At 35.1% G+C, this 17519-nt stretch overlaps 1 protein-coding gene across 2 annotated transcripts in view; it reads left to right on the top strand.

Moving 5' to 3' along the window:
* The window catches only part of LOC113045049 (adenylate cyclase type 8-like), a 46060-nt gene extending 37230 nt beyond the window's left edge, over positions 1 to 8830 (top strand). Inside the window, exons 14-18 of one of the 2 annotated variants that reach the window (XM_026205172.1) lie at positions 2961 to 3119; positions 6029 to 6175; positions 6442 to 6534; positions 6673 to 6787; positions 8084 to 8830. In XM_026205172.1, coding sequence (XP_026060957.1) covers positions 2961 to 3119; positions 6029 to 6175; positions 6442 to 6534; positions 6673 to 6787; positions 8084 to 8568 — 999 coding nt within the window. In that variant the 3' untranslated portion in view covers positions 8569 to 8830. The remainder of the gene's footprint in view (positions 1 to 2960; positions 3120 to 6028; positions 6176 to 6441; positions 6535 to 6672; positions 6788 to 8083) is intronic. The other variant, XM_026205174.1, reaches the window with a different exon arrangement.
* The last annotated feature ends 8689 nt before the right edge of the window (positions 8831 to 17519 follow it).

The raw sequence follows: 17519 nt of genomic DNA on the forward strand, positions 1-17519 counted from the left end.
AACAGTTCCAATTAAAGCTGGATATTAATGTATGCAGATGAGCGTGTGTTGCTGCTTAATTAGGTGGGACCTTGTTGGAGCTCTTTGGCTGGAAGAGAGCTGATGGAAGCCAGGTTGAACAGAGATATCAGAAATGCAGCACAGCTCACTTCCTGTTAGAGACAAGACGTACCACAAAGGGTCATGACACTGTCAAAGAATTTAAGGGTGCTTACTGCGTACAGTGTATGAAAAAAATAAAACAGTGATGTCAAAAATGATGTCATCATCTACTCGTGTTGCTTGAGGACAAAAGGAGATTTTTAGCTTTCAGAATATCTCAGCTGTTTTTTCATGCAGTAGAGATAGATGGTTGTAAAAAGTCAAGCTCCAAAACGAAATTCTTTAAAGAAATTATTATTATTTTTTTTTGTAAGGAATCATTTAATTATCAAAAATGTGTCAGTAAATATTTAACATTTCAAATAAATGCTGTTCTTTTAAACTTTTTATTCATCGGGGGATAGAAAGTGTACGTTTTAACATTGATTTTAATAAGAAATGTTTGAGTACCAAATCAGCATATCAATATTTTTTTCTGGAGGATCATGTGACACAACACATACTGAAATAATGGCTGCGGAAAATTCACAGGAATTAATGTACTTGGAATTGTGTTTATTTTAATTCATTTTAAATGTAAAAAACTAATTGTAAAACATATTTCACCATATCATTTAGACTATTTAATCAAATAAATCCAGCCTTAGGCATAAGAGACTTCTTTTAAAAGAATTTAAAACATTTATTGACCTTTTGAAAGGTGGTTTATTTTGTCCTTTTAAGAGAGTAAAGTTGGAGTTTAGACTGGAGGAGAAAATCTTAAACCCTCATTAAACTGTCTGTGACATTTCAAAGCACTTTAAATGTGATGTTTTATATTGCTCTGATAGTCCCATCTAAAAAAATCATGATTCATCTTGTGAATCTGAAGGACAGCAGTGAATGTAGATTGTGTTCTGAAGAAAGTTAAATGGAGCAGAGCAAATGCATAAATTGGGCAGAGGGCACAAACCTGTACTGGTTTAGTTACCAGGAAGTAGAAATGACCCAGATGCAGATTGTCCCACATATCAATTTGCGAAATCAAGACAGAGACTTTAAAAGCTCTAAAGAAGTCTTAGGCCAGCAAGTGAAACTGAATGTTGACTTTATTCACAATCCATTTACTGAAACCACATACTGTACCAGATGTAGTCAGATTTATAGTGTAAATCTGTTCTGATGCCTCATAGACAGCCCTTTTTGGTCTTATACGTGCAAAAACACAAACACTGTGAGTGATTTGAGTATTCATGAAATCAGAGACCCTCCTATTGAAACTGAACACTAGTGGTCACAGGAGACACATCTGAGACACTTGTCCAGATATAAACAGCAAAATGCATCAGTTGACCACTTGATCTGATCACTTGAGATCGATCTTTATACCAGGTGTAAATAGAGCCAACTTAACCAGAAGAAATACATTTATATGTGCTGTCCAAATGTAAAACAAGCTATTCATTCAGTGTAGATTGGTAACGAGGTTTATGGTATCTCGCTCTGGGGCTCGGCATCAGCTCAAATCAGTGGGAGGAATGGATGAGAAGTCTGCCGAAAGCCTGATGATTTTAGCACAATGATGATCCCAGAGCCAAATTAACTTTTTAATTAACTTGTTCAAAAACAAAAATGTGAATAACCTAGAGAGGCCTAGTTAACGACTAGGATAATTCAGCTGAGAATATGGCACTGTTTGAGAATGAAATCTGAATGTTGACAAAAATGTTGACATTGATGCAAATGAATGGCATTGTAAATAACAAGATGTGGGGAGTTAAAACTTTTGTAAAAAAAAAAAAATGATATTTTTTAAAGATACACCTCTATAAGAATATCAGGAATCAATGTTGTAAAGCATTTGTACATTTGAATTTTTTCTGATTATGAGTTATTTTCCACATTTAAGAAGGAAGTGAACATCTGTGCATCTTTCCTGTCACTGATTACCTACAGATGCTTTCTCTTCTGGTTGCTAGGATTTTTGTGTGTCTTTTTTTCCAGTGACTGGATTGTGTTTGCTGAGTGTGTATTTGTGATTCATCTGCCAAGTATTGCTGACAGTTATTTAGATATACCCATTTCTTGTCTCTCTTTTCTTTGAAACTTAAAGTCTTTTCTTCTTATATATTATATATGTATATGTATGTGTGTGTGTATGTATGTATGTATATATATATATATATATATATATATATATATATATATATATATATATATATATATATATATATAACAAAGATTTGAGGATAGTCACATTTATTCAACTACAGCACATTAAATAGGTTAAAAGTGACAGAAAAAAGCTACAAAAATCATTTCAACAAATTTGTAAATTGCAAATAAATATTTTTAGCAAGTTTCTTCATCATCATATCAGAATAACAGAATGATTTCTGAAGCATTAATTGACACTTAAGACTAAAGTAATGGATGCTGGAAATTCAGCATTGCATCACAGGAATAAATTATGTTTTAAAATATATTGAAATAGAAAACAGATATTTGAATTGTAATAATGTTTGACCGTTTTCTCTGTTTTGATCAAAAAAATGCAGCCTTGGTGAGCATAAGAGACTTCCTGCTATATATTTTATGTAATTCATATTTTGTCCCCCACTGCCTGTCTGTTCTGAGTTTAGTAGCAGGGGCAAATTCATAATATTTTTTGCATTTGTGCAGACAAACATTCAGTTTTGAAGTGTGATCAGATGATATGTGTGTGTATTTGAAGTGTGATCAGATGATATGTGTGTGCATCTGGTCAGTTATTGAGCTTCTCTCTGACTCGTACAGCCATAGATTATGGCAATCTTTCTCTGCCAACGACTGTGTGATCTGTTTTAGTTCTGACTAGCTTTATTCTCTCTGTCTCTCAGCTGGAGTATACCGCTCGTCTGGACTTCCTATGGCGTGTACAGGCGAAGGAAGAGATAAATGAGATGCGAGAGCTGCGTGAACACAATGAGAACATGCTCCGGAACATTCTCCCCAGCCATGTCGCACGCCACTTCCTGGAGAAAGACAGAGACAATGAGGTAGAGAGACAGAATGGATTTGGGTGTGTGTCACTCCTTTAGTCTGACAGGAAAAGCATTGCAGCACTCAGACAGCAAGAACGTGTGAGGAGGAGAGGATGAATCACTGACACTCTTCTTTATTCTGCTTTATTTACATGACAGTTAACTACGGAGGTCAATAGTAATTAAGCAAGTTAATACAAATGAATAGTTAATATACATGACATTTACATGTAGTCATTTAGCAGACGCTTTTATCCAAAGTGATTTACAAATGAGGACAATGACATGACAAATCAAGACCATACCAGATGGAGAACTCTGTTCCAACATGTAGTGAGGTGCCAAAAAAAGACAGCATCCTTACTATCCCAAAACATCAAAAGTGATAAGTGTTCTGGAATGTAGTGCATAGGTAACAACTCTGTGTAGTTGTATTGATTTCAGTTGAGTGTGACTTTAGCATGATGGTAGGTTAATGGCGCGTTATTTTAAAAATCATAAAAAGCACAAATATGTATTTATTTATATATTTATTTTGATGAAATTAATTCTTTTATTCAGCATGGATGTATTAAATTTACCAAAATTGACAGTAAAACATATGTAATCTTACAAAAGATTTCTATTTCAATTGAATGCTGTTACTTTCATAAAAAAAAAAAATCTAATATTACTATATGAAGTAGCTCAACTGTTTTAAACAGTGATAATAACAAGAAATGTTGCTTGAGCCTCAAATCACCATAGTAGAATCATTTCTGTACCTTTAACGATGCTGAAAATTCAGTTTTCCCCTCACAGTAATAAATTATAATTATATAAAATGTTTTAAAATATATTCAAATTGTAATATTATTTCACAATATTACTGTTTTTGCTGCGTTTAATGTAATGTTATACTGTATTATTAGAATTATGATTATTTTTTTAATTCAGCATAAGAGACTTGTTTTAAAAACATTCAAAGAAATATTTCGAACGGTAGTGGTTCAAATCAGTTATTTTAATTACACTGAACTTGTATTTCTGAGCTTGCTGAAATACGTTATAATACTTTCTGTAACATTGTTTTTCTTCTGGCAGTCATGTTTTTTGTTTCGCTAGTTTCTTTCTTTTCTTTTCTTACCTACCTTTCTTTATTTTCCTCCTTCATTTTTTCCTTTCTTTCTTTCTTCCTTCCTTCTTTCCTTTCTTTCTTTTTGTGAAGGCGGCCAGTGTTTATGTGCTCTCTTGTCCTGACGTGACTCCTCTGTTTATTTCTGGAATGTTCCGCTGTCAGTCAATCAGACAATAGGGAGGCTAAATAATGGAGCTGTATAACTCACAGATAAAAAATGCATCCATTAAGCTTGTGTATGTGTGTTTGGGAGAGAGAGAGAGAGAGAGAGAGTATATTTAGTTGCTGTAATTATCCCATTAATTTATAATCAGGTGGAGTATTGAGGCATGATTTAAATGCTGACGTTAAATGTGTATTTTGTTTGTTTGTGTATGAGTGTATGTCTGTGCTTGAGTGTGTGAAGTGAACTATAATTTACGTCACTCTATGCTATTATTAAGATGAGAAAATGGTCACTCTTCCTCACACACACACACACACACACACACACACACACACACACACACACACACTTAAAGGGCACTGCAGTCATTTAGTTCAGTGACTTATACTTATTAAGTGTATTATTACCTGTTTTCTACACTTGTCTTCTGCAGTCACTGATTTTTTTATCCAAATGATCTCTCAGCAGTGCTGGCATGCAGTGATGACATCATGCGTCAGTGGGGCGTATCAGTGCGATGCTGAATGTTTGGGTGTATTGAGAGAGTTTAACCCCGGAAACACATGATAGGAAAAATTGATAGTCTGAATGCACTGTAAGTCGCTTTGGATAAAAGCGTCTGCTAAATGCATAAATTTAATTTTTAATTTTTAATTAAAATTTAAATATCCGTTATTAGTCACGCACTTTATATGAATTGTACACCTAACTTTTTCTGAATTTTTTTTTGCTGCAAAATATATATATGCAAAAATTTTAGTAATTTGGTTGTGTGTTTTGTCCTTTCATTATTTTGTGGCAAAAATAATTTGAAATAACTTTTTAAAACTTTATTATTATTATTATTATTATTATTATTATATTAATTGTTCCTTTTTTATTGCGACACTTCTTTGTTTTTACGATGAGAAATTAAATATAAAAATATATGATATTATATTATATTATATTATTCATTAATTAAATATAACATTATTAATATTTAATATATTATGTAATGAACACACACACACACAAACAAACATATATATATATATATATATATATATATATATATATATATATATATATATATATATATTTATTTTTTTTTTTATTTTTTTTTTTACATAATATATATGTATACTGTGTATATTTATGATGTATATATAAATACACACACATACAGTCAATATTTTGCAAATATTTACATGCCTTTACATGTATATATTTATATTTTTATATTATATATAAATATATTGAACATATATTTTTCTTAAAAATATACATCCATGTATACTGCACACACTGCATTGCACAATTTATAACAAGATTTATGTAAACCATGTTTTTTGTATGGTGTATGTGTTTTTATTGGCATTATATATCAGATATAAGCCTTATCAGATGCATCTGTTCTGCCTTCTGTTCTTATGAGGCCATCAAGTGTGTTTGTTATAAAGCAACACTGCCCTCTAGTGGAGAGTTGTAAAAAGTCACCCCATGCTGTATAAACGATGTGCACTGTTATATTGTTCTGAAGTTCATTGAACCCACTTTTCTATATGTACTCACATCTGCCAGTTGTGTCAAATGGAACAACACTTTGAAGTTGACCTCATTGCAGCGAGGAGGTTTCTAACGTCTGATCTCCTTCCGTAGGAGCTCTACTCGCAGTCATATGACACGGTGGGAGTGATGTTCGCCTCCATTCCGGGCTTTGCTGACTTTTACTCGCAGACTGAAATGAATAATCAGGGTGTGGAGTGTTTGCGGCTGCTCAATGAGATCATCGCTGATTTTGATGAGGTCAGAATTCTAGTGGCACAAACATGCTCTTGTTTAAAGGCATAGTTCACCAATAATCCCCCATGTTGATCCAAACACATTCAGTGACCAAAATTACAGCATACAGGTTTGTCATGAAATGAACTTTCAGTTTAGGAGGAACTATCCCTTAATGTGAATGATTCTCTCTAAGACACACAAATCCATCAAACCTGCTCAGAAGCTGCTGTTGAATGATTAATGCTACATATGTAGACTGTCATATCTGAAAGATTGTCTCTCTACAGCTGCTGGGGGAAGAGCGATTTCAGGACATCGAGAAGATAAAGACCATCGGCAGCACATACATGGCCGTGTCAGGACTATCTCCTGAGAAACAAGTATGAAAACACACACACACTCCTACAGAAACCTACACACTAATGCATACTAAAGCAGATATTACTGGATGTCTTATAAGCCTGTAGTATCTAGTTTAGTTTGTGCACTAATCTTTCTATATGTGTGTGTTACCATAGCAATGTGAGGATAAATGGGGGCATCTGTGCGCGCTGGCTGATTTCGCCATTGCTCTGAATGAAAGCATTCAGGAGATCAACAAACATTCGTTTAACAACTTCCAGCTCCGAATCGGTAAGAGTCAAAAGATTCAAACAGATAATTCAGAAGAACCTCTGGAAGTGAGAATGGAGCGCAACAGTGACTGGCCACTTTTAGATCAGCCTCGATTTCAGAAGTGTGTTTTCTCCACAGGCATTTCAGAACAGTTTTATAAAAGATTCAAAACCATAAATCATGCTCAGCTCTGAGATGATTCCCAATATTACAATTTGATTTGAAGACAAAAAAAATATTTATATATATTTAAACAGAAATTTTACTTCGGAAATATTATTGCAGAAGATATTTGAGGTTACTTGATTATGTAAGGATAGTTGATTATGTGGTTTGCAATGCTTTGTGTGAGTGGGCAGTCACTATTCCTGTTTCCATGGTTTCTTCTCTGACTGGTCAGTGTCCTTTCAGGATCATGGGTAATGGAGTTCTTCACCTTGTGATTTATTTTAAAATCATGATAACAATTATTAGTATTATTTTTATCTCAGTGGCATCTAAACAAAATAAACTGCCATTCCAAAGTATGAGTAAGAGGTCAGTAAGGTTTTATTTTCTAAGAAATTAATACTTTTATTAAGCATTAAATTAGATAAAAGTAACAGTAAAAATTATAAATAAATATATATATTTGGCCAAGAACCAAATCAGCTTATTAGAATGATTTCTGAAGGATCCGGCAAAACTGAAGACTGGATTAATGGCTGCTGAAATTTCAGCTTTGCATTAAACAAATAAATTATATTTTAAAATGAATTAAAATAGAAATATAAATTATTTATCCTGTTTGTCTAGCCCTTATCGCCTTCTAATATGTTTAATAATTTATATACCTTTTTTTGCTGACTCTACTCAGTTCGTAACCCAAAAATTGGCTGTCATGGCATAAAACAGTCTAACAAATTAGTTATTTAAAAATATAAATTCTAAAGAATCTGACAATCTCAGGTCTTGAAAGATTTATTTATTATGACCAAAATCTGTGTTTTCTGAAAAAAAAAAAAGTTAAGGATTTATAGTCCCACTTTATATTAGGTTGAATTAACTACTATGTACTTATTGTATTGCAAAACACTGCTATTGAGGTGCATGGGTAAGATGTAAGGGATTTTTTTATAAGTACAATGTAAAAACATGTACGTACACAATAAGTACATTGTATCAAGTGATTAATTTACGCCACTTAATATGAAGTAGGACCAGATTTTACTGTTTACTTTCTTAGAAGCCCTCTATAAGAAGGCTGAAGTGCATGTAAGACCATTTAGTCTTTTAAACAGTGAGAAATGCTGATGCTGATCTCTCTCTCCTCAGGTATGGCTCACGGCTCTGTGGTCGCTGGAGTGATCGGCGCTAAGAAGCCGCAGTATGATATTTGGGGGAAGACGGTTAATCTGGCAAGTCGCATGGACAGCACGGGTGTCAGCGGGAAGATCCAGCTCCCAGAGGAGACCTACGCCATCCTGAATGAGCGCGGCTTTGCCTTCGAGTACCGAGGCGAGATCTATGTGAAGGGCATCAGCGAACAAGAAGGCAAGATTCGTACGCACTTCCTTGTGGGCCGCGTGCAGCCCAACCCGCTCATCCTGCAGCCGAGGAAGCTCACGGGCCAGTACTCGCTCGCCGCCGTGGTGCTCGGCCTGGTCCAGTCCCTCAACCGGCAGAAACAGAAACAAATCCTCAATGACAACAACAACTCAGGCATCATGAAGGGCCACTACAACCGCAGAACTCTGCTGGCACCAGGCGGTCCTGACACCAGCCACGCCGAGGTCACGGACAAGAGCGAGCTGGCCTAGAAGACAAGGAAAACAGACTATGTACTTAACCAAAAGACTGAGCTGTACTTCAGACTGCTGCCACTGACTGAGTGTCTCTCTTGCTGTCTGTGTTTCTTTTTGTATTTCTTTTGTATTTGAGAAACAATAAAGGGGTTTAATTTTTTTATAAAGGTATGGGTTTCCTTTAAATAAATGTCCGTATGTTTGATTGTTTACATTCATGACGGTGCCTCATGTTATGTTGGAAATATTGTAACACTGAAATTCTTCTCAGAATTATTAACATCCCAAAACCCAGATTTTATTCAACACTTAAAACCAAAATGGTCCCATCTGCAGCTTTTTTTATATTGTTGATTGCAAAATAATCATATACATTGTTCATCAGTTAATTATTAAGCTGCAAAAAAGCACAGTTATTATAGAGGTATCTAAATAACTTCAAATGTTTATGCTGCTGACATTGTGACGGATAGAAATGTCTACAATGGAAATGATGGTTAAGTGCATGATGTGCATGATGGTTAAGGAAAGACTCAAATCTCAGGAGACCCCTCAAGGTGAGAGGTGAGTAGCACACCCTGGCCAGAGGATGGGTAGCATGTCACGAGGCATGTACTCAGAGGAGTACTAACCTTCGAGAAAGTTGCAGCATTATACTTGGGACCTGATGCTTGGAGGCTTCTGCAGAAGCCCGGGCTGCATGTCCAAGCCAAAGATAAGGGCTATCACCAGCCTGGATCAGTACCAATGACTGAAACCATCACTATAATCGGTCAACAGCAAGAGGTCCTGACTTAGCAGGTGGTCAAACCTAAAAAAATCAGAAAACAGAACAGATCAGAGTAGCGCTGCAGGAAAAAAAAAGGCTAGTATTGAATACACAAAGCACAAACGGGGCAGGAGGACTTGGCAGACTCCATCTCAATTTCTTCATCCTCATCTGACATCTCCTGCTCCTACTGGCTTGGAGCCAGCAGAGCACAAGTTGCTGGATCAGATGATGTTAGAGAGATAGCATCGTCGTCCAGCAGTTCACTCTTGTCAATGACTGATGACCAGGATAGGGAAAGACCCTTTTTCAACTCATCAGGAGTTTTTTCATGGAAAAAAGCACAGAGTGCATGCAAACTTTCTCTTCGAGGCCATCATGTGCATGCTTTTGCCCAAACAAAAGACACAAATATAATGTGTGTCATCACAGACACAGTGTGTGGACACAGATCCACACACTTCTTAAACGCCTTACTTGTGCTCACAATGGTAAAGAATAATAACCGTTCTTACCGGAAATGCATGCTTCAAACAGAACAATCCTTGAAGATGAAGAAGAGGATGACATATTCTCCCTTTTATACTGTGGTCACTTTGGGTGATGACATCACAAGCTGTCGCTGGCCAATGTTATTGACCCTGTCCCAATGTCACCCTAAACCCTCGCACTCTTCGCCTGAGTCCTCACTTTTGTGACGTAATGCCGCTTTGCCTGTTGGGTAGAATCTACTGCGGAGCTCGCCCCAGTCCAGACTGGGCAGAAGTGCTGATTGAGCGTGGATAACGCCCGTGTGAATGGGAGTCGGTGTCAACGCCTCTCTTTTACTTTGAATGGAGTGACTTTGGCAAAATGAATTGTGGGTCCGTCGCGCCACATTAGGTCATTTCCTCACGGCAGAAGTTGAAAACTTTTCAAGTGACAATGCAGGCGCCAACCAGTCAGATCATCAACCAAGCTTCCGATATGCCCTCAATCAAGCGCCGATGCCCCATGTGAATGTACCATAACAGCCGCAAAGGGAGCCCTCACATGCACCTTTCTGAATACTAAAATGAAAAATTACGCAACCTACGGTTTCGTGGACTTAATGCACATGCGCACGCGGCGGCCATTGTAAGTCCATAAGCGCAAGTTCACATGAAGTGTTCCATTTGGGACAGGGCCATTGTTGTGTTTAGATGTATGCTTCGGACACCAGTCAGGCTGAAGGTGTTCCCCATAGTGACCTCTAGAGGACGCAGTTTGAAGCAGTCTGAAGGGAACCTGATGTGATGAATATTTCATAAATATATTTTAGATTGCAATATTACTGTTTTGACTTTATTAGGAGTGTTGCAATTTTGCTTATGGCAACTGATGTCGAATTAAGGTATGTTTATAACAAATTTCTTTCTCAGTCTGCACTTTTAATGTTTTGCCTTTTGTTTAGATGTTTGAATACACTAAAGCAAAACACCTGGATTATATACATTATTACAGAGACAAAATTCTTTTACAGATAAAGCATGACATTGCATTGAAAGAATATTCTCATGCCTCAGTACGAACAATTGAGAATGACAAAGATTGTCAAGGATTTTCCAATGAAGGTATTTGATGTTTCAAAGCTGGCAGATTTTGTAACTGCTTCTTTAAATGAGGTTGGGCTCCTGGCCCACATACTGTAGCCTTAGGTTAATTAAATGAAGTTATATATATATATATATATATATATATATATATATATATATATATATATATATATATATATATATATATATATATATATATATATATATATATATATATATATATATATATATATATAAATCAATTATTTATTGAGATTAAAACATCATCTGAAAAATGTATAAATAAGCTTTCCACAGATCTATAGTTTGTATGGACTGTACAATATTTGGCTGAAATGCAACTATCTGAAATCTGAGGGTGAAAAAAAACTAATAATAATAATAATATTCTAAATACTGAGAAAATTGCCTTTAAAGTTGTCCAAATTAAATTCTTAGCAATGCATATTACTGATCAAAAATTTAGTTTTTATATATTAACGGTGGGAAATTTACTAAATATCTTCATGAAACATGATCTTTACTTAATATCCTAATTTTTTTTTACTTTAAATTATTATTTTTTTTGACCCATACAATGTTTTTTGGCCATTGCTACAAAAATGCCCGTGCTACTTAAGTTTGGTTTTGTGGTCACATATAACATTTATATTTTATACACTAAAGACACATGAAGGTGGCAGTTCAGGTCTGTCCTGTAGACGGCGATGTTGACTCAGTAGTAGTTGTGCCTTCATCACTGATCAAATGACTGAAGAAATACAAAGAGTCAATTTGTGTGCATGTATTTAGTACTCTCTCTTAATAGAAATCACTGTTAATAGTAGTAAATATTTTTTTTTTTTACATAGTAAATTAGTATTTGTTTTATTATTTACTGAATCGATGTAATGTTTCAACTGAAATCTTTTTATCTCGTTTTACTTCTTCCCACTCGTAGGTGTTGTCTCCATGGAAACAGATCTCCTATTGTCAGTCGGATACGCATCTTCCGACTGTATTTCTGACGGGTGGGCGGGGCTAATAATCACATCACTCCTGTCTCCCTGTTGACAGCCAATCAGGGATCTTATGATTCTCGTGCTGTTTTATTCATTAACTGAGGGATAAAATTGAATGGAGGCAGTTGCCATGGTGAACAGTGTAAATCTTTGATGTTGAGTGTGATACAGTGTAGGCTATATGTGAGAATGGGAAAATAGAGAGAGAAATAGATGGGGGTTCAAATGATCGTCCAAAGATCAAAGAGTTAAAATGCCTGAAAACTGGCACAAATGTGACCTCAGCTGTGGCACTGTAGGGTGTGTGTGTGTGTGTGTGTGTGTCTGTGTGTGTGCGCGCATGTGTGTGTGTAATGATGATGTGTTTGTTACTTGACAAGCCATCTGTGAACAGTTTGCAGATTTTTCCTCAGCACTGGATGCTCACACACGGTTAGTTCACACACAACATGTCCGTCAATATATATATATATATATATATATATATATATATATATATATATATATATATATATATATATATATATATATATATATATATATATATATATATATATATATATATATATATATATATATATATATCAATATTTAAAAGGGATAGTTCTCCTAAAAATGAAAATTCTGTTGTTAATTACTCACCCTCATGTTGTTCCAAACCCATAAGTCCTTCATTCATCTTTGGAACAAAAATTAAGATATGTATTTTTTATGAAATTCGAAACAAACACGTAATAAGGATGTTATTAAAACATATTATCCATCTGACATTAGTGGTTCAACCGTAGTTTAACAAAGCTACGGGAATAATTTTTATTCTTCTCCTCTGTTTCACAGTAGCGCTATTATGGAGAGTAACATTGTTGAACGAAGCATTGTTGAATAAAGTTGTTATTTTTTTTTCTTTGCACACAAAAATATTCTCATAGCGATTGAACCAATGATGTCACATGGACAACTTGCTGATGTTTATGGCACCTCTCTGAGCTTTGAATGTGGTAAAACCTTTGCTCTCTGCAGGGTCAGAGAGCTCTCTGATTTCATAAAAAATATCCTTATTTGTCTGGAAATTAACAGGGTCTTTCAATTTCAATTTTAAATTTCAGTTAATTTATAAAACACAAATAAACACAACTATTGTTGATCAATGTGCTGCACAAAGTAAGTAACCACAAACAGAATTAAAAACAAAGACAAGGTCACAAATAAAACCGCAAGACACAGGGCAGAGCGTATGCAAATCATGAATAAGACAGATCATATAAAAATGTTTTTAACCTGGATTTAAAAATGGATATTGTAGGGGCAGTTCTGATTTCTGTAGGAAGTCTCTGAGCAACTATGCCGAATGCTCGATCCCCCTATACTTGAGTCTAGGAACCACTAAGAGCCTTAAGTTGGCACTTGGCAGACCTGAGAGCTCTTGCAGGTTGGTGGACTATCAACAGGTCCGAGAGGTAAGCAGGTGCTAAACCATTTAAAGACAGTCGGCCACCGGGTCTAATCCATTTTTCGGATTTAGAATGACACAAGGATGAGTAATTAATGACATAATGTTAATTTTTGGGTGAACTATTCCTTAAGTTAATATTTATAAGAAAATTTTAAATGTATAGCCTAAGGGATGTGACTGGAGCTAGTTGTCACAGTTTTATTAGTCTTTCAGTGAATATTTCTGAGGGAAGGTTTATTTCTGAAAGCCAATTTCTGTGTAGAAATTGGTTAAAACAATATTTTCTTCACATTATATACATACACAGTCTGGTCACAACACCATTCACTTGTTTACCTGAAACTTACAGCATGAATAAAACTATTTTGAAGACAGTTTTACACAGAAGTATTGATTTATTTTTTAACTCTCTCTCTCATTTCCCCTATACAGTCACAATCCTGAGAATGGTGTATCTGTTGTTGCTTGGCAACAGAAGTGCAAGCCCCTCCCCCGCCAGTGTGCAGCTGTTGTGAATGTGTGTGTGAATTCCAGCAGATGGCAGTCCATATCGATCATTCTATATGACATTCTTAATCACAAATACAGAATCAATTGTCATGTTTCCTGTGTTAGGAGGAGGGAGGAGCCGAGCACCCATCAGCCTCTCAGCAGCCTGGATCACCACTCAGGTACTGCATTATTCATGAAAGCTTATGAATTTTTAAATACTCTTCAGTTAGAATGGGCTGAAGACAGGACATGTTTAATGTAGGTGAGGTGTACATCATAAAGGCCCTGCTGTTTTTTCAGGAGATGATCATTATATTTTAAGGTCCTCTGCAAGCAAATTATGACTATGATATTACCAGTGGTTATTGGCAAAAAAAAAAATGGACAAACCTTTAAATATGTCCTTCTTAAACTTTTTGATATAACAGTAAATATTTCAACACAGGACAGAAACAAAAAGTGTGAAGTTTGACTATTTGAATGCTTAAATTATATTTGAGAGCTATGAGACATATTTTCTAATTTTCAAACAACAAATAGGAAAAATCTACAGATAAAAATATGGATAAATAATATTAATTTAAATAATAAATGATTATAATAAAATAAACTATTGTTAATAATAATATATTTTTTTTTCTTATTTTTCTTTTATAATACTAGAGATTCCAAATCCATTGAAGCTTTGGATTTTTTCAACCTTAATATTATCACACAAAGCTAATGTATGGCTTTGGATGATTTAAAATACAATGCACATGAAATAATTTCATTTTTACTATTTTGTATTTACTATTGTGCTTTGTGGTGATTTTGTCCTTTTTTGGTGCTTGTTAATTCCTGAAACACTTGTGTGTTCCCAACATTTTTAGAAATCATTTCTACACCCCTGGCCATAGCAACCTACGAATGTGTGAACTTGACCTGCCTCATCTGATCACACGAGGCAACTTCCATCTTCTGCCATCTCCTATATTAGGTATACATCAGGCAGTACTTTAGGCACTGATATGTCAAACTGTCATCTCTGATTTGTTTATTTTGGGATAAACCTTTAAGAAATGTCATTAAATTTAACAGCCATCCAGCTTTAAGAAAAGCAGAAAAGTTTTGGACAATTTTAGCTTCACAGCTGTCAAACGGTCACAAATTCTTTAATGTGAGAAAATATTAAAATACTCTAAAAGCAGGCCTCTATAAAATATTTTTTTTTTGTAATTGTAGCCCCCCCCCCCCCCCCACACACACACACACACATACAATGGAAGTAAATGGTAACCTACCAGCATTTTTGCGATTATCTGTTTCATTGAAAAAATTTACATTTTAATAATAATTTGTACAGGTTTAAAACAATATGTGAGTAAATTATTTCAGTATTTTAATTTTGGGATGAACTACAGTGTGTTGCTTTTGTGATTTGTGTGTTATCTGAAATGTTAAAATGTAAACTTGCAAGGTCAAAAATAGCTTAGTTGTTAAATTTGTTTTAACTTTAGAAAAGTTGAAAGTGTTTATTTATTCATTTATTTATTGTTTTAGCAAGTGATTCGTGTTGATTGTATGTTTTTTTTTTTTTTTTTTTTGCCACACTTTGTCAAAATGACCACGCTGGAAATGAACTGAAAGCAATTTTATCTGGAAACGTTTGGAACTGCTCCTAAACTAAATCTCACTGAACTATATTTTTTAGATATAAATTTTTTAGATAATGCAACTTTAGATATACAGCTTTGAATTTGATGCAGTTTAAAAATAACAGGTTTTTGAAAATATGTACAGTATTTCATATAAAATGTAAAAATATATATTTTTGTGCATTTTTCACAACAAGAACATTATGTAATTATTTTCATATTATTTTCTTTTCATAATAAATTATTTTTGGTGTCTTAAAAAATGATCCTAAGTCTGTGCTCTAAAGCATTCAATATTTATGACAGTTTCACTTAGAAATTTCATTTTCAAGTCTATGCTAAACAGGTAATATATGTGTCATAACTATGCTATAAATGTAATTTAGTAAAATACCTTAAAAAAAAAAAACTAATTAATCTAACTAAAATATAGTACATTTATTTCAATTGGAAAGAAAGAAGTAATTTTTGACTGGCTCATGAGTAGCACCAGGGGGTTAACCTGTAATTTTCCTTTAACTCTTTAAGTCTACTGAGTAATGAAAGGGCAACCGCCAAACAAACAGAAACATATTTTCTTTAGGATGCAGCCCTCCGGAGCTTTTAGCTTGAGCTTGAAACTAGAATTGAGCTGACATGATGTAGAGCGGGCCTAATATATCCTGAGGTCTATTTTTAGCATAACTAAACACACCTGCACAGGTGACTGGAGTGAACTCTCATCTCAATTTATCTGACACCATTATGGGCTGGGATGAGATTTACACACACTGTGTTTCTCTGCTGCTTGCTGGAGCACAGCTGCAGCTGCGTCACCATGGAGATGCAGTCAGCCAATGACAGGTGGCAATTTTCCCCCCAGGGACCCTACTGATTCGGGCTGGGGGGAGCATGGGGGTGTAAACAGGAAGAAAAAAACAAGAGGTGGGTGGATAGTGACAAATGTGAGACTGTGTGTGAGCATGTGCAGGTATGTGAGTGCGAGAAAGCACATATGTGCGTTCTGTCAGGTGGGCGGGGTTTACAACGTATGCATTCAGGCTTGTTGCTAGGCAAGACCGGTATCCATGGTTACCGCCATATCCAATCAGGTGTTAATGTTGATGTTGGCGCCCGTTTCATTCATGTATGTTATGTGTGGAAGTGATGAGAATATAAGCTTTCTTTCACGGATATCGCTCCCAGATTCCCACTGGAACTTAAATCTGGTCTTAGAAACAGAGCTGTGGTTTAGTCAGTATTCTTTAAACTGTAGGGAACAGATAGAGAACTGTGTAGGCCACAGTCAGTGCATTCGTCAGAACTGTAGGAGTGTTACATTTGGTTTGATGTGTGTGTTAAGTGTGTGAGTGTATGTGTGTGTGTCCTCTCCTCTCCTTCTGCCGAACAAAACCAAGTGACCGGTTGCTATGGGATCAGAGGCTTGGCGACCGTTACTAAGGCCCAAAGGCAGTCATACATGAACCCAGTCAACCCAGAAACAAGAGGCACAGAGAGAGAGAGAGAGATAAATGGAGATAAAAGAAGACAAGACCTGAAATATTTCAACAAATAAACTCAAATGTTTATCTAGCTTCAGTATTATAAAGTCCCCCCAAAAAATGTTTTTTTTAAATCAAAACCATCCTAGACGGGTATGGATAAACTAATAATGTGGTGAAATAAAAACGTATGTATAAACTAATAACAAATGCCATGAGTTTCCATCAGGATAATTCATTGATTAAACTGTGATAAAAACATGAATATCACCTCAAAATTGTATGAAGAAAAATATTTTTGATTCTACATGCGTGAAAGATAACCGAAAAAATGTCAAAATGATGAGCTCTCCGGTTATTCAGAGAGCTGTTATTTTCCCAGACTGTCTTGGTTACTTCTGGTATGAAACGTGGTTTCAGGTTTAAAATATTTTTTCTTTTAATAATTCAAACAATAAATAGCATTTTGTGGCTTTTCAATGTGTCATGACAGATCGCTGTAGCACCTCAGTTCAAGCGGCACATGAACCATCTTTTCATATTTACCTAAAGCAGAAAA

Source organism: Carassius auratus, chromosome 27 (assembly GCF_003368295.1).
Source record: "Carassius auratus strain Wakin chromosome 27, ASM336829v1, whole genome shotgun sequence".
Lineage (NCBI taxonomy): Eukaryota > Metazoa > Chordata > Actinopteri > Cypriniformes > Cyprinidae > Carassius > Carassius auratus.